General features: G+C 42.8%; 1 protein-coding gene across 4 annotated transcripts in view; it reads right to left on the reverse strand.

Annotated features, from left to right (window-relative positions):
• The window catches only part of LOC124263555 (serine/threonine-protein phosphatase 2A 65 kDa regulatory subunit A alpha isoform-like), a 37,540-nt gene that overhangs the window by 3,191 nt on the left and 7,101 nt on the right, over window positions 1–27,248 (reverse strand). For 2 of the 4 annotated variants that reach the window (XM_046698216.1, XM_046698215.1), the window contains exons 3-14: window positions 23,312–23,412; window positions 20,527–20,668; window positions 19,078–19,168; window positions 18,586–18,733; window positions 16,596–16,751; window positions 13,291–13,405; window positions 12,692–12,848; window positions 11,313–11,535; window positions 10,671–10,731; window positions 10,057–10,211; window positions 9,375–9,517; window positions 7,921–8,012 (exon numbers count right to left, since the gene is read on the reverse strand). In XM_046698216.1, the coding sequence (XP_046554172.1) occupies window positions 7,921–8,012; window positions 9,375–9,517; window positions 10,057–10,211; window positions 10,671–10,731; window positions 11,313–11,535; window positions 12,692–12,848; window positions 13,291–13,405; window positions 16,596–16,751; window positions 18,586–18,733; window positions 19,078–19,168; window positions 20,527–20,668; window positions 23,312–23,412 (1,584 nt within the window). Of the gene's footprint in view, window positions 1–7,920; window positions 8,013–9,374; window positions 9,518–10,056; window positions 10,212–10,670; window positions 10,732–11,312; window positions 11,536–12,691; window positions 12,849–13,290; window positions 13,406–16,595; window positions 16,767–18,585; window positions 18,734–19,077; window positions 19,169–20,526; window positions 20,669–23,311; window positions 23,413–27,248 lie in introns of all 4 variants that reach the window. The other 2 variants (XM_046698214.1, XM_046698213.1) reach the window with 1 other exon arrangement.

Genomic DNA, 27,248 nt, shown 5'->3' on the forward strand with positions numbered 1-27,248 from the left:
GGCTGATAGGAGGGGGTATTGGGATCTACTATTTCTGGAACTTTCTGGCAAGAATTCATGCAAAAATGACGACACCACCCTAGTCCCCGCTCACAGAAAGCTGGGGAGGGCGGTGGGTGATGGATGGGGGGTACTGGTGATCTACTCTACCTGGAATCAAGACAGTGTTTCTAAATATCCAACAACACCAGCCTAGAGGAGTGACACATATACTTAAAAATAGCTACTAAATCCAACAATAATTCAATACCAGACAACTCCATGGAGTTAATTATGGAGTCAATGGAGTTAATTATCACATCAGCCAGAATTAGCATGATTAGGAAAACCACCCATATGATCAAAGAATACTTTGGAAGAAGCTGTTAGTAGCCAAACTATCTCACACTGTTTAGGACAAATATCAAAGAACTCAAAGAACTAATGCAACAATCAATGTCAAGGTCACTGACAGTGATCCCAGACTGTGTGCATCTATACAATAAAAACATGGGTACAGCATTGTGTCTTTGACTTGATTTGTTCATTGTGTACACTCGCGAATATTCCAGCCATAACTGCAGTCTTTAAAGAATCGAGTCTGAACCAGACAATCCATGAACATCAATTTACGCAATTGGGATACAATGACATGTGTCAATCAAGTCAGCGACCCTGACCACCCGATCCTCTTAGTCGTCTCTTACGACAAGCATGGGTTCTAATCCGGATCTTCACGGGTATTAGTATAATAAGCATTATCTACACTTGAATCTCCAGTCACTAGTCAGTGGTGGTCTGAATCACAAGTCTAGTAATGATGTATTTACGCCTGTATGCTTGGTCATTCAATGTTTACATTAACATTTCTCTGAAACTATTGAAAATAACACCAAGAGCAAGTTATGCCAGGTAGGCTAAAAATAAGTAAGCCTTCTCTTGTCAACAAGGCCCAGCCTATATTACCACCAATATTCGAAAATGAATTTGAACAGACTGAACAAGGACTCCTTCAACCTTAAACTAAGCGGTCTCCTGCAAAGATCGTATTTCAATTAAAACCTGATACGCTGGTTATTACCAAATAACATTGATCAAAACAAACAAGGGTGACTTCAAAATAGTTTTGTGTTAATAGAAAGAATGGAAAAATATTTGAAAAGTCTTCACATGTCAGCACAAAACAAGAAAAAGCGAACAGGTACTTGACAAGCTTACACCAATGTTCACAGAGAAAAAGCATGTAATTTTTGGAGTAAAATTGATATTTTATACTTATCCTGACTCATGCTCTTTTTGCTTGTCTTCTTCTTCTTCTTGCGAACATAGTGGAACACTTGTATCTCCCCTACTAATTGAAGTTACCTCCTTCAATTTAAAATCACTAATTAGTATTCACCACGGTTACCTCCTTTCCACAAGCGGGAGCGAGGGCCACCCTCTACCCATGTGCCTCACTCTCTCCTCATATACTGAGCCCAACATTTGAATTTACAGGAAATCCAAAGTGTTATTTGGGGAGGATGGGAGGGCTGACCTCATGAGTCAGGATAAGTATAAAATATCAATTTTACTCCAAAAATTACATATTTTTCCTTATCCTGACTCATGCTCTCTGCTTGCTTGTAGCATCCTACAGACGGAGGTGGGAATATCTAATACTTTGGATTTTTAATAATTAGTGATTTGAACTGTGATGATTGTAATAACCCTATGGGAACTTCATAAAGGCACTGAACTGATGAATTCCTGCTGCTAACTTATCAGCTGCCATATAAAGGTTATTACCATGTACTTATTATGATAAAGTATATATAACATTAATACAATGCTTAAGACTAATAGACTTAAGCTTGTTAATATGCTAGTATAAACTCCTTAGAGTTTGTTAGCTAAAATACTTTAAGATATAACATAGTACTAAGCTTAAGATATGATTAAACTTAAGCTAATTATATAATAGCAAACTCTTTAGAGTTTGTTAGTTAATATACTTATATGATATAGATATAATGCTGAGCTTAAGATATGAATAAGCTTTAGCTACATATATAATAGCAAAAACTCTGTAGAGTTTGTTAGTTAATATATTTTTATAATATGAGTATAGTACTGTGCTTAAGCTATAATTAACTTAAGCTACATATATAATAGCCAAACTCTGTAGAGTTTGTTAGCTAATATATTTTTATAATATTAGTATAGTACTGAGCTTAAGATATAATTAACTTAAGCTACATATATATAGCAAAACTCTGTAGGGTTTTGTTAGCTAATATATTTTTACAATATGAGTATAGTAGTGTGCTTAAGATATAATTAACTTAAGCTACATATATAATAGCAAAACTCCATTAGAGTTTGTTAGCTAATATATTTTACAATATGAGTATAGTAGTGTGCTTAAGATATAATGAACTTAAGCTACATATATAATAGCAAAACTCCGTAGAGTTTGTTAGCTAATATATTTTACAATATGAGTATAGTATTGTGCTTAAGATATTATTAACTTAAGCTACATATATAATAAAAAACTCTGTAGAGTTTATTAGCTAATATGTTTATAGTGTAACCATAGTACTAAGCTTAAGATAAGATTAGACTTAAGCTAAATGTATATAGCAAAATAAACTCCTTAGAGTTTATTAACTAATATACTTTTATGTTAAAAACATAGTACTGAGCTTAAGTTATGATGAAACTTAAGCTATATATATATAATAACAAAACTCCGTCGGGTTTTGTTAGCTAATCTGCTTTATAATGTAAACATACTGCTTAAGATATGATGAAAACTTAAGCTAATTGTATAATAGTGAAAACAACCCTTTAGAGTTTGTTAGCTATGATATAAACCTAGTATTGAGCTTATGAAGGAAAACTTAAGCTACATATATAATAGCAAGAACTCCGTAGAGTTTGTTAGCTAATACATGTTATAATGTAACCATAAAGCTTAAAATATGATAAAACTTAATGAAATATATAATAGCAAAACCCTCTTTTAGAGTTTTGATAGCTAATATACCTATATGATATAAACATAGTACTAAGCTTAAGATATGAATAAGCTTAAGTTACATATATAATAGCTAAAACTCTGTAGAGTTTGTTAGCTAATACATGTTATAATATAACCATATTGCTTAGAAATATGATGATACTTAAGCCAAATAGCAAAAACTCTTTAGAGTTTGTTAGCTAATCTACTTATATGATATAAACATAGTACTAAGCTTAAGATATGAATAAGCTTAAGCTACCTATATATAATAGCAAAACTCCTTAGAGTTTGTTAGCCAATATATTTTAATAATATGAGTATAGTACTATGCTTAAGGTATAATTAGCTTAAGTTACCTATATAATAGTAAAACTCCGTAGAGTTTGTTAGCTTAATTAACTTAAGCTATGTATAAAATAGCCAAAAACTCTGTAGAGTTTGTTAGCTAATGCATTTATCATGTAACCATAGTATTACTCTTAAGATATGAATAACTTAAGGTAAATATATATAATAACAAACTCTGTAGAGTTGTTAACTTATATATTGTATGATGTAATAATCATAGTACTGTGATGATAAAAGGAACTTAAGTAAATTATATATAGCATGAAGCTATTTAGTATTGTTATAAGATAAGTAAAAATCTGTTAGATTGACTTATCTTCTCGAGAGAACTGTCAGCTGTTGTCTGAGGACCATGGGATCAATTGGTGTATACCTGAGGCGTCCTCGGTGGTGATATCTCTCAGATAATGGTTTGCAACCACCATATCAGTTTCAGAAATAAACCCTCCATTATTTCAATCATATTTGTGTACAACAATTGTAGAAGTTAAGCTATAATATCATGAGTATTAAGCTCATGGAGGGTGGAATAGGTCCATCCATATGCGCGTAGTATGACAGTTCTGATCCAAATGGAGATATAATACATGAGACTTCACTCTGCGTAAGTTGATGATAGAGAAAATAATCTGTTGCATTTTTTCCTCCTGTTTGGTTTGGTGGAGATAAATTTACAGTGCTCTTGCTGGCCATCTTGATAGAATCATCGTATCATGGGGTCCAAGTATATCATCCAGGCGTGTTCATAAACCTCACTTGTGAGGTGTTGGAACACTATATTCATATCCCCAGGTTGAAGTGAAATTTCCGTTTATTCTCCAAACAGAAGTTTAGTAGGTTTACTAACCATCTAGTTGTGTTAATTGGCTTGATGAAATTCAGCTGTAGTCTGAAGCTGTGGATTTAGATCCACTTGTATCTTTCGTCTAGGTAATTAAGCTGCGAAGTCCTTGATGATGTAGGTGCACAACCAGGTGTGTCTGTCCTCGTTGAACTTTATGTAAAATCGCCTGACTGCCGATCCCTCGTCTTAACTTGACAGGGGAGGTCTCTAACTGAAGAAAGGCAGTCTAATCATGAATGTTCAGGTTAACTGGACTGTAATGAGGCTTGCTTTCGTTCACTGATATATAGTTGTCACTTGTGGCGTAAGTCTTGAACTGTGAATAGAGATCGACCTCTGTGTAGGTCGTTGTCCCTCATGGTCCAATCAGAACAAGGCATTTTGATTCTGTATAATACCAGCTGTGATGTCACGGTGTAGCGGGAAAAACCCACCTTGAATAAATTCTTGTCGTCGTTGATATTAGCATAAGCGTCGGTCTTCACCGTAGCTTCGAAGTTATCCGGTGACCCGCGTGTTTGAGGGTTAATGGTAACAGCTTGAAACCTCCGGTATGAAAAATCTCGCTCTGTAATTTTATGCTGGGTAGGTTATTTTCCTGGTTGTCGTGAAAGTAATTTCAGTTTTGAATATAATTCCGACTTCCTTATATATAAGGGTATAAACAACTTGCAAGTTGTGAGCTTGTAGACTGTATACATGAATGTATCGTCATAATTGTAGAATTAGCGTTGAACTTGTACATATTTCTTCTCAGAAACTTTTGCGATTAAGAGTTATACTCGCTGTAACAAGGCTGCTGTTCAATTTCGATATTGAATTGTCTGCAGATATGCGTAATGGTCGCATGTAGATAATCGTATCGTCGTCGGGATTGTATATTAGCAATTTATCACGGAATAGTTGATTTCTGTGAAGATCTATGAAATGTCGTTGACTAATAATACAGCGGCGTTCTGTGTTGTAAATAGCCTGAGCAATTATCTTAGCGTAGGCTTATAGGCGGCATCTGGCATACAGTTGATAATCAACTTATGCGGCGTCTTGAAACGGACTGGCGCAGTAGCTATATATGGCGAGTGGCTAGTATATGGAAACCTTGGAGGAGACTTCCTCGGTGAGCGCCCGGAGACTTAGCGAAGTTCTCGAAGTATCCCTTCTAGATCTTCTGGGTGAAGTAGACTTGGAGCCACTTAGCCTTAGCGACCATCGCGAAGGTGTCGAATCAAAGCCGATTAGTATATATATATATATATATATATAAATATATATATGGCTTGCCGTGAACAGCCTCTGTGTTTAACAGGATGTGGGATCGTGGCGCTTGCCTAAATAGGGCGCATGGATCATCTTATCATATTCAGAAGTGGAGTATTCACGAAGTCTGGTGATAAGTGTCTAATTGATCGTTCTAGATCTATTTAGGCCAGCGAACATCACGTCTCGTCATGGATTCAACAGAACCAATATCACGATTGTAGTTCTTATACTTGATATCGATGATCAACTTGTCTATGGGTTGATCTTCTCGGAGACTTGTGAGGAGCGTTGATAGTTTGTGAAGCTCTTGTATAGTCCCTCGATGTCCTTCTAGATGATGATGATCTGGATTCAGGTGTCCTTGGCATGCCTTAGCGAAGCTTCCTCTGCGTCGGTCGAGGAGCGGCGATATGACCTTCAGCGAAGGCTTCCGTGATGTCTGATGGTCGAGTCCACATCTAGGGATGAAACGCGCCAAAAGGTGATGATCTATCCTGCCTTGCGCGAAGTCCGAAGGCTGTATCTAGGTTCTTTCGCCTTAGCGAAGGCTGTACATCTAGGTCCTTTCCGCGCCGAAGGCCTTAGCGAAGCTGTACATCTAGGTCGCCGTCAAGGTGGTCCGTGACTTCCCAGCGAAGGTGACATCGTCCTGGCTGCTCGTTGGCGGGGGTGCCTCTGGGGTGCTGTCACGTTGGAGAGCCAGCGAAAACTTCGGACCCTGCTACGCGCAGATATTGGTCCTCCATGATGTTCATAATTTGTCGCATCATGTCTTCTGGGATGGTCTGCGGCGAAGTGCGTCGGTGCTTTATCTGCGGTGTTAATGGAGGGTCCACGGGAAAATCGTCCGACATCAGTGTAGAGGCATCAGGCTGCATGGTGATCTCTGCTGATGTCGTTGTAATAATCACCGGTCGTTTCTTGTGGCGTCGTCGGGGATGATGATCAGCTGATCATCGTAGAGGTCCAGGTCATCGGCTGGAACAATCTCGGTTGAGAAAGTCCTAGTAGACCGTTGATTTTCCCTCAGAGGTCGGCGCTGCCCTGGGTGTCGCGGCGTCTGCGTTGAGTGTTAGTAATGATGGGACCCTCAGGGGCGATCGCGCATATCTGCGTTGGTACATCAGGCTGCATGCTGATCTGTGCCGACATCGGTCAATCTTTGATGTACATCGGTATGATGACCGGCTGATCATCATACAGGCCCAAAACCCGATGGGAGCGGTCACCGGTTGTTGAGATGTAGTAGAAAAACCCTCTAGTCTTCTGCTGCGGCGATGGGATGTCTGGGGAAGCAGGATGCTTCTTGGAGATGGCGGACTCGTCCACACCTCTCCACCACTCTAGCGGAACACCACACGGGAGAAGTGGCCAACAGCAGTAGACTGGCGAGGGTTCGGTGTATCAGTCATACTAGACTCTGCATGCAGCGACCTATCTGCTGTCGTGCCAAAGCGCCAAAGTAAATATTAATAAAAGGTAGAATTGGATAAATTAGTACGCAACTGCAATGTGAATATAATAAACATGGCCGTACATCATATTAAAGGCGGATCAGCAGCAGCATAAAAAGCGTAATCTGCAATAGTACAGAATTTTCATCAAGCGTAATCCACTGAAACAAACCGCGGCGTCCATTGACTAAACTGTAGAAAAGCGACTAAATATCAATATATAATCGTTGAAGGATACTAGCTAAACCTCTATAGATGTCTATCACGAGGGTAACTAACTAAATATAATTCAAAGGATATAGTGTGTCGGGGAGACACAAGCTCTCGTCCAGCTCACTGGGCGAAGAAGGAAGAGTGAGGCACATGGGTAGAGGTGAAAGCCCTCGTTCAGCTTGTGGAAAGGAGGTAACTTCGTGGTGAATACTAATTAGTGATTTTAAATTGAAGGGGCTTCAATTAGGGAGATACAAGTGTTCCACTATGTTAGCAAGAAGAAGAAGACAAGCAAAAGAGCATGAGTCAGGATAAGGAAAAATAAAGCTTTTACGAACAAGATTAGATTACTATTTTGAGCCAAGGTTGATTGTTGTTTAATGTCATATTCAGCAGTATTCCAGCTATATCAGTAAAAGGCATCGGACTTTAAATAATAAAGTCTGGACCAGACAATCCAGTGATCAATATCATGAGCATCGATCTACGCTATTGGGATACGATGACGTGTCAACCAAGTCAGCAAGTCTGACCACCCGATCCTGTCAGTTGCCTCTTACGACAAGCTTATGTAACTGAAGATCAATTCTAACCCGGATCTTCACGGGTGTTGAGCCAAGGTATGATGAAAGGTAATGCTTTCAGGGTGACCTCTGATCCATTTAGTCTTACAAGCACAGGGCACAGTGGCACACAGTCAGCCAGGTCATACACCGTCACCACCTTGTGTCACCAGTCCGCATAGCATGTGACTTCACACGCCCCCTCCCACCTTCCCTCATGGTAGGGCACTGAACACTTCAGACATCACTCACCATCAAGAGCTTCCAGGGCAAAATACTGTACATCTATATCTGAATCAGACTTCAGTTTGTCTAGACAAGGTTTGATCTGCTGCTGACACGTCCTGCAAACACAAACATTGGCACTAAGTAACTGTTGACAGACAATCCAGTGATGGATGTAATGAGCTGCCACCATGTTCAGGGTTCGACACTCATGCTTGTCCGCTTGGCCGTGGCAAGTACTAATTAATCAGGGCAAGTAAAATTGCTAAAAGGCTTGCCCGAGTGGCAAGTACATATTTTTTCAACTTCAAACCTCAATTCATTCATTAAAACTCTTCACTTGCTGTGTTTTGTTTGTCTAGTTCTTTCTATGCCATAAGTAACATGGGGCAAGTAGTATCTGTGATGGGCAAGTAGTTTAACTTTTCTACATGCCCACTTGGCAAGTGGGAGAAATCAGTGAGTGTCAAACCCTGATGTTGTGGGAGCACATCAACACTATTCATTCACACATAAATTACATCAAGGGTTCATCTGCATGTCTGCTTCTGTTCCAACAAATTGGTGAATAAAACAAAATGGATTTTACAGCGAACGGACACCGCATACCAGGAATATCATGATCACCACCATATTGAGGGTTCCAACAATTCTTTATCCCTACGGATAATGAACCTAGAAAGACAAGCTACCAGTTTAAAGGCACTATATCACACCACAATTTATTCCCAAAAATTCATGCGTCTAAATTACAACATTAAATTAAAAGGTTTGAATGAATAAATGAAACCAGTTCGGCAAACACTGTCAACCCTGCGTGCGATGTTTTTGATGTACATAGCAGTTGTTTACATTCCATATATGGCAAGTGTTCTCTGTTTGGAAGCTGTTCGCTTCGAAGTTTCAATTATTGATTTCAGGCAAGTCATAAGGGACAGTAAGTTTTTTATTGCATCAACAGGAAGCTAAAGTGAGTGCATATGCCCCAATATGTATAATAAAGGCAAAAATATTGTCGAAAATGTGTGATATTGAGCCTTTAAGTACCAGGCTGCATCCTAATTGTTGGACCCCAAGAGTGGTTAGGTAATGCATTGACAAAATAGGGGGAGACAACTCAAAACAGCCACACACTCCACACCAGGGTCTCGATCCACAGAGCATTCGTAACCTTACCTGGCGTAACTCTATAGCTTATCACAGGCTTACGAATACCGTAGTGCTACAAATGCTTCATGGATCTGGACCCTGACCATCTGGTTTGTGACTTAATATTACTAGTCAATTCTGAATTAGGTGGCCTTGGAAAGATCAGCGATTAAGTGCCTATATAATAAAAAATACACCTAAAAAAACCCACCAGTAATCAGATTATTAGATTCAAATAGTTTTGGCACAGGCCTTTAGCACTTGGAACACAGGTTACATGTCAGTTTGACTTCATTACTTTGTGTTGGTAAGAAGTGACAATGACAACTTACGACTGGTCAAATAAAGGTCCTAATTTCTGTAATGTTTTGGCGACGTTGAATCTGACATTAGCGACTGCGTCTCCTGCCATTCCAGTGACAGTGGGTAGCATGAGCTTCAGAGTGAGATCCGACCCGCAAGCCTCTGACAATAACTGAAAAAAAGACATGGGACTCATTCAAGGATATTTGCACTTCATAAAAATGATCCCAAAGTGTTTTACCAATAACTGGTTGTCGTGCATACTAAGCTGAAGTTGTTTAATGACACACTCAGGAATCTTCCAAAAGAGTTAAATATTCTGGGACAGACAATCCAGTGATCGATATTATGAGTAGCCATCAATGCTGTGTGAGCAACACTTCGACAACCCAATCCATTCAGTCACATATCCACCATGTCGTGTACAGGTTCCTAATTCAGCTTGTTACAGCTAGCAATAGGGTCGGGGGTAGGGTAGGGGTGGATGTCATTGGGGGTGGCAGATGGTAGGGGTGAGGAAGGATTGGGTGTGGTGGGGTTGTTGGACATGAGGGGACGGATGGTAGGGGAGGGAAGAGGACGAGGACAAGGGGTGGGGGTTGAGGACATGGCAGATGGTTTGGGGTGGAGGAAAAAGGGATCGGGGGTGGGGTTGGAATGATTCATGGCATGGGGGTGGAATACATGAGGATGAGGCATCAAGGTACTCACGTTAATACAGAATAGACAGGTCATCCTGTGTAGGTAGTTCTGGTCCCGAGCCATCTGAAGGACTTTGGGGATGACTGTCTGCTGGGCCCAGTCCACTCCGAACTTTTCCACCAGCTTCTTCAGGTTTTGTGTGGCTGCATCACGGATTGCGTACACTGAAGGTGAAAGATAGCAGCTTGTTAGCAGCTTGTTACCCTAGTCTTTCAGATTAGTTTATTTCTTCAAATCTTTCAAATCACTGGAAATAATTCCAACACGAGCTTTTACTTCAAGCATACAAGCTGTGTTGAAGTGAGATGAGGTGAAATGGGGTTTAACGTCGTACTTAAGAATATTTCGCTCATGTGACGACATGCATGCTTGTGTATGTGTGGCTGCTTGTACTAGCCTGACATAACGTGGTTTTATTGGGCTAGTTCACTGAGATACCATGCTGCAGTTAAGCATGAATACTCCACTAAGACACAGTATACTGACTCCGAGCCGACTAGTCCTTGTTTTACCCATTAATGCTGAGAGCCAGGCAAGGAACAAAATTTAGTACTGAAACGAAGCAGGACCCATGACCACATGAAGCAGTGTGTTTTGTTATGAATACTGCCACCAAAACTTACCATGGTCCACCAGCCATGTCATGCACAGCGAATTTAGCTTCTCGTCAAAGAACTCCACACCCTGGAAGCAGAAACAGAATGTTACGGTTGACGTACGGTTGTCGTTGTCTTCAAAGCAGCACTCACAGCAATATTCCACAATGTGTGACAAGGCTAGTAAATAATTATGTGACTGAAAAGCTGGCAGCAATCCAGTTACACATTTTCCAGTTGACCATAAAATATTTTGTGAACTCATGATGGTAAGTAACATTAAGAGTGACACCAGAAATGGGCGTCACACATTGTACCTATGTGGGGAATCGAACCTGGGTCTTCAGCTTGACAAGCATAACACTAAGAAAGAGATGAAACACTAGTCCAGTTTGAATGAGTGAGTATGGTTTTGTGCTGCTTTTAGCACTATTCCAGCAATATCACAGCAGGGGACAACTGAAATGGGCTTCACACATTGTACCCACATGGTCAATTGAACCCGGGTCTTCAGCAAGCGAACAGTTTAATGACTAGGCTACCCCCAACGCCCCTATTCAGCAAGGACTGACAGACAAAGACGATAATTCCTGTCACAATCTGGACCATGTCAGTCAGTCCTATTCAATGTCATCACTGAAGTTACAACCAAGTGTTGGAGATACTCACAAGTTGACCGGCCAGGAGGGGCATGTACTCAATGATGGCGAGGCGGACACGCCACTTGGTGTCCTCCGCCAGCTCCACGATGGCGGGCAACAGGGACTGAGACAGCTGGGCAATGCCGATCACCTCGTTGACGCAGTCCAGGTTAGAGATGATGTTGAGTCTCACCTCGGGGCACTCATCCTTCAGTTGGGACAGGAACAGTGGGAGCAGGTGTTCTATTGTGCTGCAACACAGATGGGGAACATCAAGTCACTCATATAGATATGTAATACAGGTTGGGGGAAGGAAGGGGGTGTCACATACAAGTAGTCCTGGACTGACTGACTGACTGAGTTTGGTTTTACGCCGCTTTTAGCAATATTCCAGCAACATCACGGCAGGGGACACCAGAAATGGGCTTCACACATTGTGCCCATGTGGGGATTCGAACCCGGGTATTCGGCGTGACGAGCCAACACTTTAACCATTAGGCTACCTCACCGGCCGGTAGTCCTGGAGCGACTGATCAATTAATCAGTCAATCAAATGATCTCTTTCCTTTTTTTTATTTTTATTATCATTATTACTAATAATGGTACATAGCACTTCATGTTTCATCAAAAATAATACATGCAACTTAACACATATTACAGTTGATCAATTATTGATGCTGTTATTAATGTCCTGAGATTACAAACGAAGAGGGCGGGGAAAGCGAGAGATAAGGGAAAGTGAAAGGGTGCAGAATAGAGAAACTCACTTTGCTAATTTGAAACTTAGTTGTCTTGGAGGAGGCATAACCATTTCATTCTAAAATCAGAGTGGTCTTCCCAGTACAATCAAACAATCTCGCTTGCTTCAGGGATCATTTATGAGCTCGGGAGACTAATCGATATTCACAAAATGAAACATCAAATTCAACTCAAATTGAATTAAAGTTTGTGTGCTTTTAAGTTTTGTTTGTTAAAGCCATAGAGATGCATTGAGCTAACTGTCCAGGCAGAATATTTCCCATGTTTAACTCCACACTCATATTACTGTTTGTTTCTAGTAATTGTTTAACTCCACACTCATACTTGTCTTTGCCTAGTATGGTGGAGACCCATGATGATGGAGGCTAGAGCAGACTCACTTGTCTTTGCCTAGTGGATCGGGAGAGACCCATGATGCAAGCCTGACTATCTAGTATCGGGAGAGACCCATGATACTGGCTAGAGCAGACTTACTTGTCTTTGCCTAGTATCGGGGAGAGACCCATGATGACGGAGGCTAGAGCAGACTTACTTGTCTTTGCCTAGTATCGGGGAGAGACCCATGATGACGGAGGCTAGAGCAGACTTACTTGTCTTTGCCTAGTATCGGGGAGAGACCCATGATGACGGAGGCTAGAGCAGACTTACTTGTCTTTGCCTAGTATCGGGGAGAGACCCATGATGACGGAGGCTAGAGCAGACTTAACATGTTGGTTGGCATCAGAAACCAGGTCCTTGACGCAGGGAAGGATGTTGGTCATGATGATGTTCTCGCGAACATCTGGGGACAGATTCTGGCAGAAATCTGAAACACAACAGTCATCGTAATGAGGTAATCAGCTGCATGAACCAAGAAAAGCATTTACATTTAATACAAGAGGAAGTCGTGATAAAGAGCTAAGACCAACTACTTATGTTTCCAAATATGCACACTCAAAATGTTACTACATCTACTCTTTCCAGCACTACTTTTTGGGCACATACATCTCTAAGTTCAGGTATTCTTAACATACATGTCATTGAGTGAATGAGCGAGTGAGTGAGTTTGGTTTTACGTCGCTTTTAGCAATATTCCAGCAACATCACGGCGGGGGACACAAGAAATGGGCTTCACACAATGTACCCATGTGGGGATTTCGAACCCGGGTCTTCGGCGTGATGAGCCAACGCTTTAACCACTAGGCTACCTCAACGCCCCTACGTGTCATTTCCCTACCTATTTAATGGCCCTTTCCCACCTGACCTACCTTTGACTTTATGAGCTGATGCAGCCCTGACCTCAGCCTCACAGTCCTTCAACAGACTCTGGAAGGCTGGAACCAGGTCGTTCTTGGTGATCTCAGGACCCACCGCCTTCTGGAGCTGCAACACACAGGGAGATATTGGTCAGTAAAGAGTGAGGATAGGGTGAGTGTACTTGACAGGACATGGGTATGTACTGACACTGGCCATGGGCACTGGGCATGTGGGGGTTGGGTGGTGAGTGTACTTGGCAGGGCATGGGTATGTACTGACACTGGCCATGGGTACTGGTCATTTGGGGGTTGGGTGGTGAGAGTACTTGGCAGGACATTGGTATGTACGGACACTGGCCATGGGTACTGGTCATTTGGGGGTTGGGTGGTGAGTGTACTTGGCAGCACATGGGTATGTACGGACACTGGCCATGGGTACTGGTCATTTGGGGGTTGGGTGGTGAGTGTACTTGGCAGGACATGGGTATGTACGACACCGGCCATAGGTACTGGTCATTTGGGGGTTGGGTGGTGAGTGTACTTGGCAAGACATGGTTATGTCACGGACACTCGGCCATGGGTACTGGTCATTTGGGGGTTGAGGTGGTGGAGTGTACTTGGCAAGACATGGGTATGTACGGACACTGGCCATGGGTACTGGTCATTTGGGGGTTGGGTGGTGAGTGTACTTGGCAAGACATGGGTATGTACGGACACCGGCCATGGGCAGTGGTCATTTGGGGGTTGGGTGGTGAGTGTACTTGGCAAGACATGGGTAAGCACGGACACCGGCCATGGGCAGTGGTCTTTGGGGTTGGGTGGTGAGTGTACTTGGCAAGACATGGTTATGTACGGACACTGGCCATAGGTACTGGTCATTTGGGGTTGGGTGGTGAGTGTACTTGGCAAGACATGGGTATGTACTGACACTGGCCATAGGTACCGGTCATTTGGGGGTTGGGTGGTGAGTGTATTTGGCAAGACATGGGTATGTAACGGACACCGCCATGGGCAGTGGTCATTTGGGGTTGGGTGGTGAGTGTACTGGCAAGACATGGGTATGTAATGGACACCGCCATGGGCACTGGTCATTTGGGGTTGGGTGGTGAGTGTACTTGGCAAGACATGGGTATGCACGGACACTGGCCATGGGTAGTGGTCATTTGGTTGTTGGTTGATGAGTGTACTTGGCAGGACATGGGTATGTACCGACACTGGCCATGGGTAGTGGTCATTTGGGGGTTGGGTGGTGAGTGTACTTGGCAAGACATTGGTATGTAATCGACACCGCCATGGGCACTGGTCATTTGGGGTTGGGTGGTGAGTGTACTTGGCAAGACATGGGTATGTACTCGACACCGGCCATGGGCAGTGGTCATTTGGGGTTGGGTGGTGAGTGTACTTGGCAAGACATGGGTATGTACGGACAATCGCCATGGGCACTGGTCATTTGGGGTTGGGTGGTGAGTGTAACTTGGCAAGACATGGGTATGTAATCGACACCGCCATGGGCAGTGGTCATTTGGTTGTTGGGTGATGAGTGTACTTGGCAGGACATGGGTATGTCACGGACACTGGCCATGGGTAGTGGTCATTTGGGGGTTGGGTGATGAGTGCAATTTGGCAAGACATGGGTATGTACGGACACCGCCATGGGTACTGGGCATGTGGGGGTTGGGTGGTGAGTGTACTTGGCAAGACATGGTTATGTAATGGACAATCGCCATGGGTACTGGTCATTTGGGGGTTGGGTGGTGAGTGTACTTGGCAAGACATGGGTATGTACGGACACTGGCCATGGGTACTGGTCATTTGGGGGTTGGGTGGTGAGTGTACTTGGCAAGACATGGGTATGTACGGACACCGGCCATGGGCACTGGTCATTTGGGGTTGGGTGGTGAGTGTTCTTGGCAAGACATGGGTATGTACGACACCGCCATGGGCAGTGGTCTTTGGGGTTGGGTGGTGAGTGTACTTGGCAAGACATGGTTATGTAATGACACCCGCCATGGGTACTGGTCATTTGGGGTTGGGTGGTGAGTGTACTTGGCAAGACATGGGTATGTACTGACACTGGCCATAGGTACTGGTCATTTGGGGTTGGGTGGTGAGTGTACTTGGCAAGACATGGGTATGTACGGACACCGCCATGGGTACTGGTCATTTGGGGGTTGGGTGGTGAGTGTAATTTGGCAAGACATGGGTATGTAATGACACCGCCATGGGCACTGGTCATTTGGGGTTGGGTGGTGAGTGTACTTGGCAAGACATGGGTATGTCTGGACACTGGCCATGGGCAGTGGTCATTTGGGGTTGGGTGATGAGTGTACTTGGCAAGACATGGGTATGTCCTGACACTGGCCATGGGTAGTGGTCATTTGGGGGTTGGGTGGTGAGTGTACTTGGCAAGACATGGGTATGTACTGACACCGCCATGGGCAGTGGTCATTTGGGGGTTGGGTGGTGAGTGTACTTGGCAAGACATGGGTATGTAATGACACTGGCCATGGGTACTGGTCATTTGGGGTTGGGTGGTGAGTGTACCTGGCAAGACATGGGTATGTACGGACACCGCCATGGGCCGACACTGGCCATGGGTAGTGGTCATTTTGGGGGTTGGGTGATGAGTGTACTTGGCAAGACATGGGTATGTACGGATAACCGCCATGGGTACAGGGGCATGGGGTTGGTGATGAGTGTAATTTGGCAAGACATGGGTATGTACGGACACCGCCATGGGTACTGGGCATGTGGGGGTTGGGTGATGAGTGTACTTGGCAAAACATGGGTAAGTACGGACACCGGCCATGGGTACTGGTCATTTGGGGGTTGGGTGGTGAGTGTACTTGGCAGGACATGGGTATGTACGGACACCGGCCATGGGTACTGGTCATTTGGAGGTTGGGTGATGAGTGTACTTGGCAGGACATGGGTACACATTGACACAGGCCTGGGGTACAGGTCATTGGAAGGTTAGGTGTGAATTAGGCTGAGGTTGGGTGTTGAGTGTACTTGGACAGACATTGGTATGTACTGACACATGGGTATGTAATGATACTGGCCATGGGCACTGGTCATTTGGGGTTGGGTGGTGAGTGTACTTGGACATACATTGGTATGTACTGACACTGGCCAGGTGTACAGGTCATTTGGGGGATGGGTGGCGAGTGTACCTTGCAGGACACTGGTATGTACTGACACAAGCCCCTGTCAGTGACTTACAACCTGTCGACCACAACTACCACCAGTGTCCTATCAGTTCAAGCATTGAAGTAATGTAACAGGCATTGTTTCTCCGTGGGCTGTCAGTGACTTACGTCTGTGAACTTGTCGGCCACCATGTAACGGACCCTCCAGGACTTGTCCTCTGCGGCTTGACGGAGGGTGGGCATGACCAGCTGCTCCGTGTCATCGGGCGGCAACAGGGAGGCAATGCTAACGCAGGCTTCTACAGCGAGAAGCCTTACCGAGTCCTGAAATATTATGTTCTTCAGTTTGTATGAAATACAGCAACATGCGAGAGTGTGGCGCAAACACAGCACAGTCAAGAAACAAAAGTCACAATATCAGTGATTCACTGGGCAACTCAATAACTTAGGTGAAATTAATCATAAAATATATGTTAAACATTGAAACGAATCAAACAAAATAATCTTTAATAATCCTGCATAAGACCAACATATATTACATTGAGAGCATCATGACTTCACTCTTGAATCCAGCTATCACAATAACAATTATCTACCACAGATAAATGCATAAATGTTTAACAATAGCATTAAACTGGTATTAATAAAAAATTAGATCAGATAATAAGTTTTATAAGCAACAGTACAAAAATTACTGTGGAGCAGAAAGAGGCACATATAAAGTTCAATATTATTATGCAAAAGCAATCAAAACTCAAAACATGAACAAAAGTGTTGTACCTGGTAAAACAACTTACTTATTAATAGTACATATGGGCAATCATCATAATTAAAGAGAATTATCAACATAGCTGAGAGAGAGTGAGTGAGTGAGTATGGTTTTACGCCGCTTTTAGCAATATTCCAGCAACATCACGGCAGGAGACACCAGAAATGGGCTTCACACATTGTACCCATGTGGGGAATCGAACCCGGGTCTTCGGCGTGACGAGCCAACGCTTTACCCACTAGGCTACCCCTAGAGAAAGAACAACTTGAAATAAAAATGAAGGTTAAGATTTGTGTCCTTGAATAATCCTGAGAAACACATATATCAAGGGTGAACACTATCTTAGACCGCAGGTTGTATGTACTGCTCCATGCGTGAGACCTAGTCAACCAAAACATTGGCAGTGTTTAGCCAATCTGGAACAAGGGTGCCATGACACTGTCTCAACCTGGTACAAGGGTGCCATGACACTGTCACAGCCTGGTACAAGGTTGCCATGACACTGTCTCAACATGGTACAAGGGTGCCATGACACTGTCACAACCTGGTACAAGGTTGCCATGACACTGTCTCAACCTGGTACAAGGGTGCCATGACATTATCACAGCCTCATACAAGGTTGCCATGACACTGTCTCAACATGGTGCAAGGGTGCCATGACACTGCCACAACTTGGTACAAGGTTGCCATGATGCTGTCTCAACCTGGTACAAAGGAGTCACGACATTGTCTCAACCTGGTACAGGGGTGCCATGACATGGTTTCAAAGAGGTACAATGGTGCCTGACACCACCTAAACCTGGTACAAGGGTGCCATGACTCTCTCCCTCAGCTTGGTGCAAGGGTGCTATGACACTTTCAACGTGGTACAAGGGTGCCATGACACCTTCTCACCCTGCAACCAGGGAGCCACTAGAAACCAATGACAAAAGTGAAGCAGAGTGAAAGGCACCTGTTGCAGCTGTGGTACAAACATCAATAAGCAGAGACAATACTGACCTCAGTCACAATCTATAATTCTTGTGGTGAGTAAACTTTGACAACAGTGACAAACAAGCAGGCGTGAAGACAGCAGTCACTGAATTACAACACCTATATGTAACTGTTACAACTAACACATTAACCTCTCTGTAACCCTACTGCAATAACTGACCAACAAACACACAACAATATCCAGAACTACATTGCCCACTGGGTATGTCTGCACTAGATGTATATGTACTGATACATTAAAAAACCTCTGTCAGCATGAGAATAAATGTAGTACCTTTATTTATAAAATTAATGAACGTTCAAGTGAGATGAACTGTGACTTGCTGTCAAAGCTGTACAAAGCCAAGGCTAGAAAAGAAAAGAAAAGAGAGTAGTTACCAAGTTGTCTCCCCTTACCTGCTCATCCTGTGCTAGTGTAGTGAAGAGGGGGATGAGCTCAGACTTGAGGTACTCAGTCTCCACCACCTTGGCAAACTCCCCCAGTTTCCCCGCCGCTGCACGACGCACCATGGGCGTATCATCACCGCACAGGTTCCGGAAGTGCCTGAACATAGACGACAAACGTCACTAAAAGAAAGACTGTCACCAGGATATTATCGAAATATTCTTTGTCTGCTTTCAATATTGGTCAGTATATCTATAGTTCAGTTCCTACAACATTGACATCCAAATATTGTGAGGTGTCCATATTCCATGAACGTTGGACATTTGATCAATTAAGGCATTCCGACCCCCCCATCTCCATACAAAACGTTCTTGTATGCAAAATTGTTAATCACTGTACAGGATGCAATGATAATTCTTTTTATTAGCTGACCTGTCATGGCAGCTTTTTTCTGAGATCATTGATAAATATGTTTTAGTATATAATACAAGAAGTCGACTTACTGTCTGAGATCGGACTTGACACTGTTAGACACACGTGGATAGCAGACAGAGAACAGTCCGCAGGCTGACGTCCTTGATGTGAACCAATCTCCTGCGAAGGTAAACAACTGAGATTTCAGTATTTGCCACATATACCATACACAAAACACGAACATCATTATTATCGAGTTAAAAGGGCATATTTTCAGTTAAATGTACATTTGTGATCTACCTAATAGCCACTTTTCAGGACTCTATTTAAGAGATGCTAACCTACTTGCACAAGGTGCAACCTAAGATAAACACCTAGTTGCACCAGGCAAATTCCAGTTGCACTGCTTTTATTGCAATATGTAATGCAAGAAATATACTTTTGAATTATTTAGATGTTTTATTCAGAGTTTACCCACTCATAAATTGGTGCAAGTTAGACTAATAACGAGGTTTCACATTGTAACATTGGGTTGCACCAGTGCAAGTAACAAAGCCCTAAATCGAGCCCTGCATTTGTATTCTCAATTTGGCATATTTTCCTTGACAGGTGTGATATTCAGCCCACCTGGATTAGAAATATACCCAGGTGGGACAGTAAAACTATGTAAAGGGTTGAGTTCTCTGTAGATCACCACAAATAACAAAGTAGAAAGCAACTCTGAATTGGAGGAGTGTAAATGCAAATCAACTTCTAACCTCAGTGATCCTAGCTATCTGATTCAAAGTCCCATCCTTGGAAGATCCCTTGCTAGTTTGCTGGCCAGCCAGCATAGCCATGCCATGATGCTAGACATGGAATCACTTGCTTGTCATATAACATAGGCTGATCAGACTTTATATTTCCAAAACTTGTTGGGTACAATGCATACAATCTCAAGCAAGCCTGAGTCACCAGCTAGTACAATCTATACAATCTCAAGCAAGCCTGACTCACGACCTAGTACAATCCATACAATCTCAAGCAAGCCTGACTCACCAGCTAGTACAATCGATACAATCTCAAGCAAGCCTGACTCACCAGGTAGTACCATCTATACAATCTCCAGGGGGCCGGACTCATCAGTAAGTACAATCGATGCAATCTCAAGCGAGCCTGACTCACCAGCTAGTACAATCGATACAATCTCCAGGGGGCCGGACTCACCAGCAAGTGCCATCTATACAATCTCCAGGGGGCCGAACTCACCAGTAAGTACAATCGATACAATCTCAAGCAAGCCTGAGTCACCACCTAGTACAATCAATACAATCTCAAGCAAGCCTGACTCACCAGCAAGTACCATCTATACAATCTCCAGGGGGCCGGACTCACCAGCTAGTACCATCTATACAATCTCAAGCAAGCCTGACTCACCAGGTACTACAATCTATACAATATCAAGCAAGCCTGACTCACCAGGTAGTACATTCGATACAATCTCAAGCAAGCCTGACTCACCAGCCAGTACAATCTATACAATAATATAGCAAACTCACCAGCTGACAGCCTCTTCAGTAGTGGGACGAAGTGGTTCTCCAGGTCTGCGGGCGAGTGCTCGGCGGCGATCTGTCGCAGCGAGTCCACTGCCTTGTCTCTCACCACAGTCTCCTCTACAGTGGCCAGGCTCTCTAGTGGGGGCTTTGGGAGAAGACGATAAGCATCAGCACCACTTACAATTGTTGCAGACATCATCAAACCCTACCTAAACTAAGTATGTTCAAAATAGGACTCCATCATAGAGATGGCATATACCCAGCTAATGATTTTAAAAAGTGTAGACACATACCATTTGTGTTAATTTCATGACCTTGACCTTTCAATTTTTCATGTTATTTTCAAATGGATTCCCCTTGACCATTAATGTTGAGACTGAAAATCAATCCAATCCATGTAAGAGTGAGTGTGTGAGTATTGTTTTACTCCGCTTTTAGCAATATTCCAGCACTATCACGGCAGGGGGAACACCAGAAATGGGCTTCACACATTGTACCCATGTGGGGAATCGAATCTGGGCCTTCGGAGTGCCGAGCGAACACTTTAAACTACTAGGCTACCCCACCACCCCAATCAAATCCATGTAAGAACCTCATCAGGCTCATGACATTTTCAAAACATCTTGTTACATGGATAATCATGAGCTGAACGAACTTCATTGGAATCTCTTTAGGTTCAGATTCATAAATATAAATTCAGCTCATAAACTCACATCTGGTAAATATTTATTTTTCTCAACTTTCGACTGTCGCTGCAGTTTGGGAGAATCAGAACGTTTGGAAGCCGATGTTTTCTTTTTGGTACTGCCTCCTCTATCCAATGAGCGTACAGGCAGTGGGGGTGAATGAGGGTGTGGCTTAATCTGATTGAGCAGGAGAGACAGAGATTGGGGGAGAGGCTTCGACTGCCGAGATGGAGATGTAGAGTCACTCTGTTTTCTTTGCAGAAATCCATCGTCCATGGATTTATGTTTAGTCAGCTTGGACTTGAACTCGAATTTGGGTACATCTGGCAAAGCTGGGACAGGTGTTGTCCCCGGGGCCATGTTAAAGTAGTTGTCTTGCACCATGTAGAAGGCCCCTGGACACGCTGGCAGAGTGTACACAGGGACACACCAGCCGTGGCGGGAAGGGGGTGGTGTCCCTGGGGCAAACGCTGGGGAGGGGCTGGATGTTGGTGGGGTCCCTGGTCCAGGCAAGGGGCAGTGATGTAACTGTGCAAACACAGGGGAGGGGCCGGATGGGGTTGGGGTTCCAGGGGCAAATACTGGGGAGCGACGGATTGGGGGTGGGGTTCCAGGGGCAAACAAGGGTGAGGGGCTTGACATAGCTGCTGCAGGACAAGCAGAGAGGGGAGGGATCAAGAGGAACAACTCAAGCAGGATCACAACGAAAACAACCAGGAATCGGAAAGGCTGTTGAGGTGACAGAAGTCAATGAAGTCTGTTTACTAACACTTGAATGTTCTCTGTTGTCACAAGAAGCACATGTTTAAGGTTCAGGCTAACAAAGTTGTTGGAGTACAGAAAGCTTTAAGTCACTGTGGTGACACTTATGTAAATACACCAATAGAAATCAGGCCTACTATAGCAGATAGCAGCCATCCTTATTCTCACTCCTGCATAGTCACCACAAGTTCTCCAGAATTACACGGAAACAGTCTCAGTCAATCACAGTCAGCATGTAAACCTAATACACTCAACACAAAGGGCTCTTCAAAATAACTTCAAATCTACAACCTGTACATCTCAAGAATTACACAAAATCAATATCAATGGATAACAAACTTTGCATAAACCAGTTCCACTCGACACAACGCTCAGTTCTCTTCCCAAAGACTGCAGTCCACAACCAAGACAACTCCAGAACAACGCAAAATCAGTGTAAGTTGATCACAAGCTCCTTGTAAACCAGTTCCACTCAACACAACGTTCTGTTCCCTTCAAACAACCTCTGCAGTGTACAAGCAGTTTAACTCCACAACTACGCCAAACCAGTGTCAGTAAACCACAAGGTCTGTGTAAACCACTTCCATTCAACAGAACGTTCTGTTCTCTTCAAAGCAACCACTGCTGTGTCCAAGAAAGATAACTACACAAAATCAGAGTCAGTAGATGACAAACTTGGTGTAAACCACATCCATTCAACACGTTCTGTACTCTTTAAAGCAAACACTTCAGTGTACAACCTATACAGCTCCACAACTACGCCAAATCCGAGTTAGTAGATCACGCGCTCTGTGTAAACCACGTCAACTCAACGACCTCTTCCCTTCAAACAACCACTGCAGTGTCCAACCAAGCCAGTAGTCTCCAGCGTCGTCATCACACTAATCCACTTCTGGGACCTCACCCAGTCAAGCAGCTTGGCCTGCACGGTCAATCAGTAGGCTAAGTTTGGACGCCAGATCAATAGCTGCACTTCACGGCCATCTTGATATTAAATGGTTATATAAACAGCTCCTCATTATTGTAAAAACCTTGGTGATAAAAGCTGGGATTCAGATCACTTCATTTCAAGGAAACTGACTACTTGCCATCCAAGATGTCCTGGAGAAATTTCCCAAGAGTTTGGATTTCCGAATTTTAAGACATTAAAATATTCTATTGGTATCAGTAACCTAACCAACTTAGACCTCAGGTGACTACTACATTCATACTGACACAAATAATCTTCAGGCAACTTTGGAAATTGAGCTGTGTACCCATAAGTGCCCTGGATCTGATTTCAACACTTTGTCACCTTTTTGTCAATGAATGACCCATGGCTGCTTTCATTGTGAACTTACCAGCAGACAGTGGACACACTCAGGGCCACCGACAAGTGGTGTGAACTGTCCCAGCTGCTCAGCCAGTGCCAATAACACCTCATCTTCGTCATATATCGTATCTGAAACAGAACCTCAAGTTCAACCAACTTGCACAATATCCCTAGGGAAGACATGGTATGAGCAGTCTGTGATGAAAAGTTAAATAGACTTCTTCATTCACAGAAAACAGTTGCTTATTTCCGATATTTCGGAATGTCATAATTACAATTTGACTTAACTTCACATGTCAACTCTACCAACAAGATGAAAGTATACAAATCCAAAAACTGTTTTTTTCTCTGAATGTGTTGCGATGTGTATTCATCAGAACTTCATTTTGTGATGAACCAGTAACTCTATACTAGTTGTAACGAAACACATCTTTATGGATCACAACTTCTTCCTTATTACTCTTAGCTTTATAACAGTGTGAGAATCTGCACCGAAATGTCGCTCTGTGCAATAAACAGGAAGTTGTTATCCATAAACTTCTAGAATGGGGATAAAACAATGTGGACTCCTAGGACTTGTATTAGCAAAACTTTCACAACAGAAACACATTTAGTGATGGAGAACAATATATGGATGAACAACTCCCTTATTACAGCGACATTTTGGTGTAGGTTCTAACACCGTTATCAAGTAAGTCATGATAACAATGTTAGGACCTACACCAAAACATCGCTCTAATATAGAAGTTGTTCATCCATGCCTTGTTATTCTTCCTTGCTGCTCCAACTTCTAAATGCCTCTCAAAGAAGCGTGACTAGACTAGGACTTTAGACTAATAGTTAATGTAGCAGATTCTACTAAGGGGGCAAATGTAAAATTTAGCAGGTAAGTCAAGGCATCCACGATGGGACAACAAACGTAAAAAAACCAGAGGATTTCTAGATTAATACACAACCATACAACAAAAAATTACACAATTCTATTAAAAAGCAAATTAACCAGTAGCATATTTACAGCAATGTTGCAGAGATTTTGGTTGCATGTATGGTGCTGACAAAGGATTCCAATCCCAACTATCTCATGGCATATCTTCATCAGTTCATCCAAAACAACTTCCCAGTCTCTCAATGAATGTGGAAATCAAAACCAGTCTTGCCCAACTTGAAGTGTGACAATTTTCACAGAAACAAATGATTCAGATCAAAGTCTGATAACCAAACAATCAGTAGACGTTTGAGTCAATTATGAAATAATATTCAATACAAGATAACAAATACTAAAGAGATGTCTTGAAGAGCTTTGTTGTATAACCATTCCAACTGTGTCATTCACGTCCATGTTCTTACTTATATCACACTTTAGGACAGTCTCTCGGATTGTTTGGTCACAATGTTCTATGTATCATGAGACGTCATGGTAGGTAACATTGATCAAAATATGGGCAGGCTTTTTAAGACTGACCATCTTGCCACTGTCCCTCTTATTGCAAAGCTGGCAAACATACTAAGCCGTGTACTGATTGGATATTGCCTAGCCACCTTACTAATCAATTGGTCAGTATTGCTGAAGTACTAGAAGGGAAGTAAATTCTATACCAACAACCAACTGTCAATAGTGCTATGAAGACAATCCAATGTCTGCATTATGGCACCATGAATGAAAGTATTTTAAGTTTTAACTTTTTATTACTGTTTGTTTAGTGAAATGAGGTGAGGTGAGGTGAAATTGGGTTTTACGTCGTGCTCGAGAATATTTCGCTCATATGACGATGTGTATGTGTATGTGCGGCTGCTTGTACCAGCCCAGACTTCAGCTGGTTTTATAGTGCTAGCCCACTGAGATACCATGCCGCAGTGAAGCATGAATACCCCACTCAGACACATTATACTGACTCTGAGCCGACCAGTCCTTGTTGTACAATTAATGCTGAGCGCCAGGCAGGGACCCACAAGTACCATATTTTAACGTCTTTTGGTATGACGCGGTCGGGGATCGACCTTCCGCTCTCCGGGCGGACGCTCTAACCACTACACCACGGAGGCGGTCTGTTTAGTGAAATGATTACAGTTGTTAAAAGTAAACAATCTAAGACTCAATATGTTTACTTAGCTTTGCCACTGTGATCCAAAACTGGAAAGTGATTTTTCACTTCCAGATACAATCACGCACTGATTTTTGTCCCACCCACCACTAATGAAACCGTGAGTAAATACTCAAATTACAATGTCTAAAGGAATTAGCTTGAGCCCTGAGTCCTGCTAATGTTTTCGAGATTTCACGACACACAGCTTAACACTGATCACACAGACACGAGCCTGAAAACAACTCATTAGAGGACTCCCGACAATTAGCCAGGAATCAATACAAGCTTATTGTGCTGCTGCCACAGAATGTTGCCCTTCACATGCAATGGAACATGGCTGCAGACAGGGCTGGCTATTGATTAAGTGTATTATCAGTATATCATTTTTTTGAAGTTCATTCTTTCAAACGATACGGATCACAATATTATTTTGAATGTTTAGTGTATCCACGATATGGATCACAATATTATTTTGGAGTGAGTGAGTGACTTTAGTTTTACGCCACTTTTAGCAATATTCCAGCAGTATCACAGCGAGGGACACCAGAATTGGGCTTCACACATTGTACCCATGTGGGGAATCGAACCCATGTCTTTGGCGGGACCACTAAGGTACCCCACTACCCCAAGCTAAAATGAATTTAGGGCCTTTTTAGGCTGTTATGTCCAAATTCAGTTTTTGTTCAAGCCTGAACAAACCCAGAACATATTGTATCTGTTATGCATGTGTAGTAAAGGCCTACAACGCACATTCTACAACTGGATTGTTGTATCTGAATTGTGGTTGATATGATACAAAAAACTGTTCTGTTATCTAACTGGTAATGAGACTGTCAAATCTATCAGTGGATAAAACACTGCCAGGTGACGAGAAACCGATATAATATATCATCACTGGTCTTAAGTCAAGGCCACCTGTAGCACCTCACCGCTAAAGCAGCACTGCCACAACATGGCTCGGAGAAATAAGTGATTTTGAGTTCAGTTTTACACCGCTTTTAGCAATATTCCAGCAATATCGCGGCAGGGGACACCATAAGTGAGCTTCACATATTGTACCCAGTGTTCATGAATGCTGTTTTAAAACAGCAGGACATTGGGTCCTGTTAGCTTATGATGTCTGTCTGACCCATTGAAATTCCCAGGACCCATACATTAAAATTAAACACACATTTCAGATTTAACATTTCTTATAATTGGCACTGAAATTTATTAACAGACATAAGACAGCAAACAAGTGTCACATGTCAAAAATAACAACTTCAGTCAAAGTCATTGTGAATTATACAATCAGACACTGGGGCCATCGGGTTGTAGACTTCTATCGGACCGTTGGCAAATCTGCCGGATTTGTCAGAGGGTCCGACGATATTCGTGAACATTGGGTACCCATGTGGGGACTCGAACCCAGGTCTTTGGTGAGACAAGCAAACACATTAACCACTAGGCTACCCCACCCACTAGTTGATAATTTAATTTACTGTATTTTATTAAAAAAATCGTATATTTTTACTGCTATCGTACTAGCGTATTTTTTGTTGTTGTTTTTCGTAACGAATACGATAAAATCGTATAGGTTGGCATCTCTGCACACTGTATGACACAGTGGCTCCTTAATTTATTATTGAATTGAAAGCCTGTCATACCATTTACACTGGAACCTTGTTTATCTGGAAACCTCACAAACCGGATAATATTGACATGAAATAAAATATATACAAGATTAAGTGCTCTATGTAGGCAGAAATTTAGCTTCTGGATCTGGACAGTGAATTTCAATTATCAGCAGTAGAAAATACACAGTACTTTGTAACACTCATCGACAAGCACAGTTGGTAATTTTAGTTTTGCAATTCACCAACTCCCACCCCCCGCCCCCCA

Source organism: Haliotis rubra, unplaced genomic scaffold (assembly GCF_003918875.1).
Source record: "Haliotis rubra isolate DU_JTF1 unplaced genomic scaffold, ASM391887v1 Scf89, whole genome shotgun sequence".
Classification (NCBI taxonomy): domain Eukaryota; kingdom Metazoa; phylum Mollusca; class Gastropoda; order Lepetellida; family Haliotidae; genus Haliotis; species Haliotis rubra.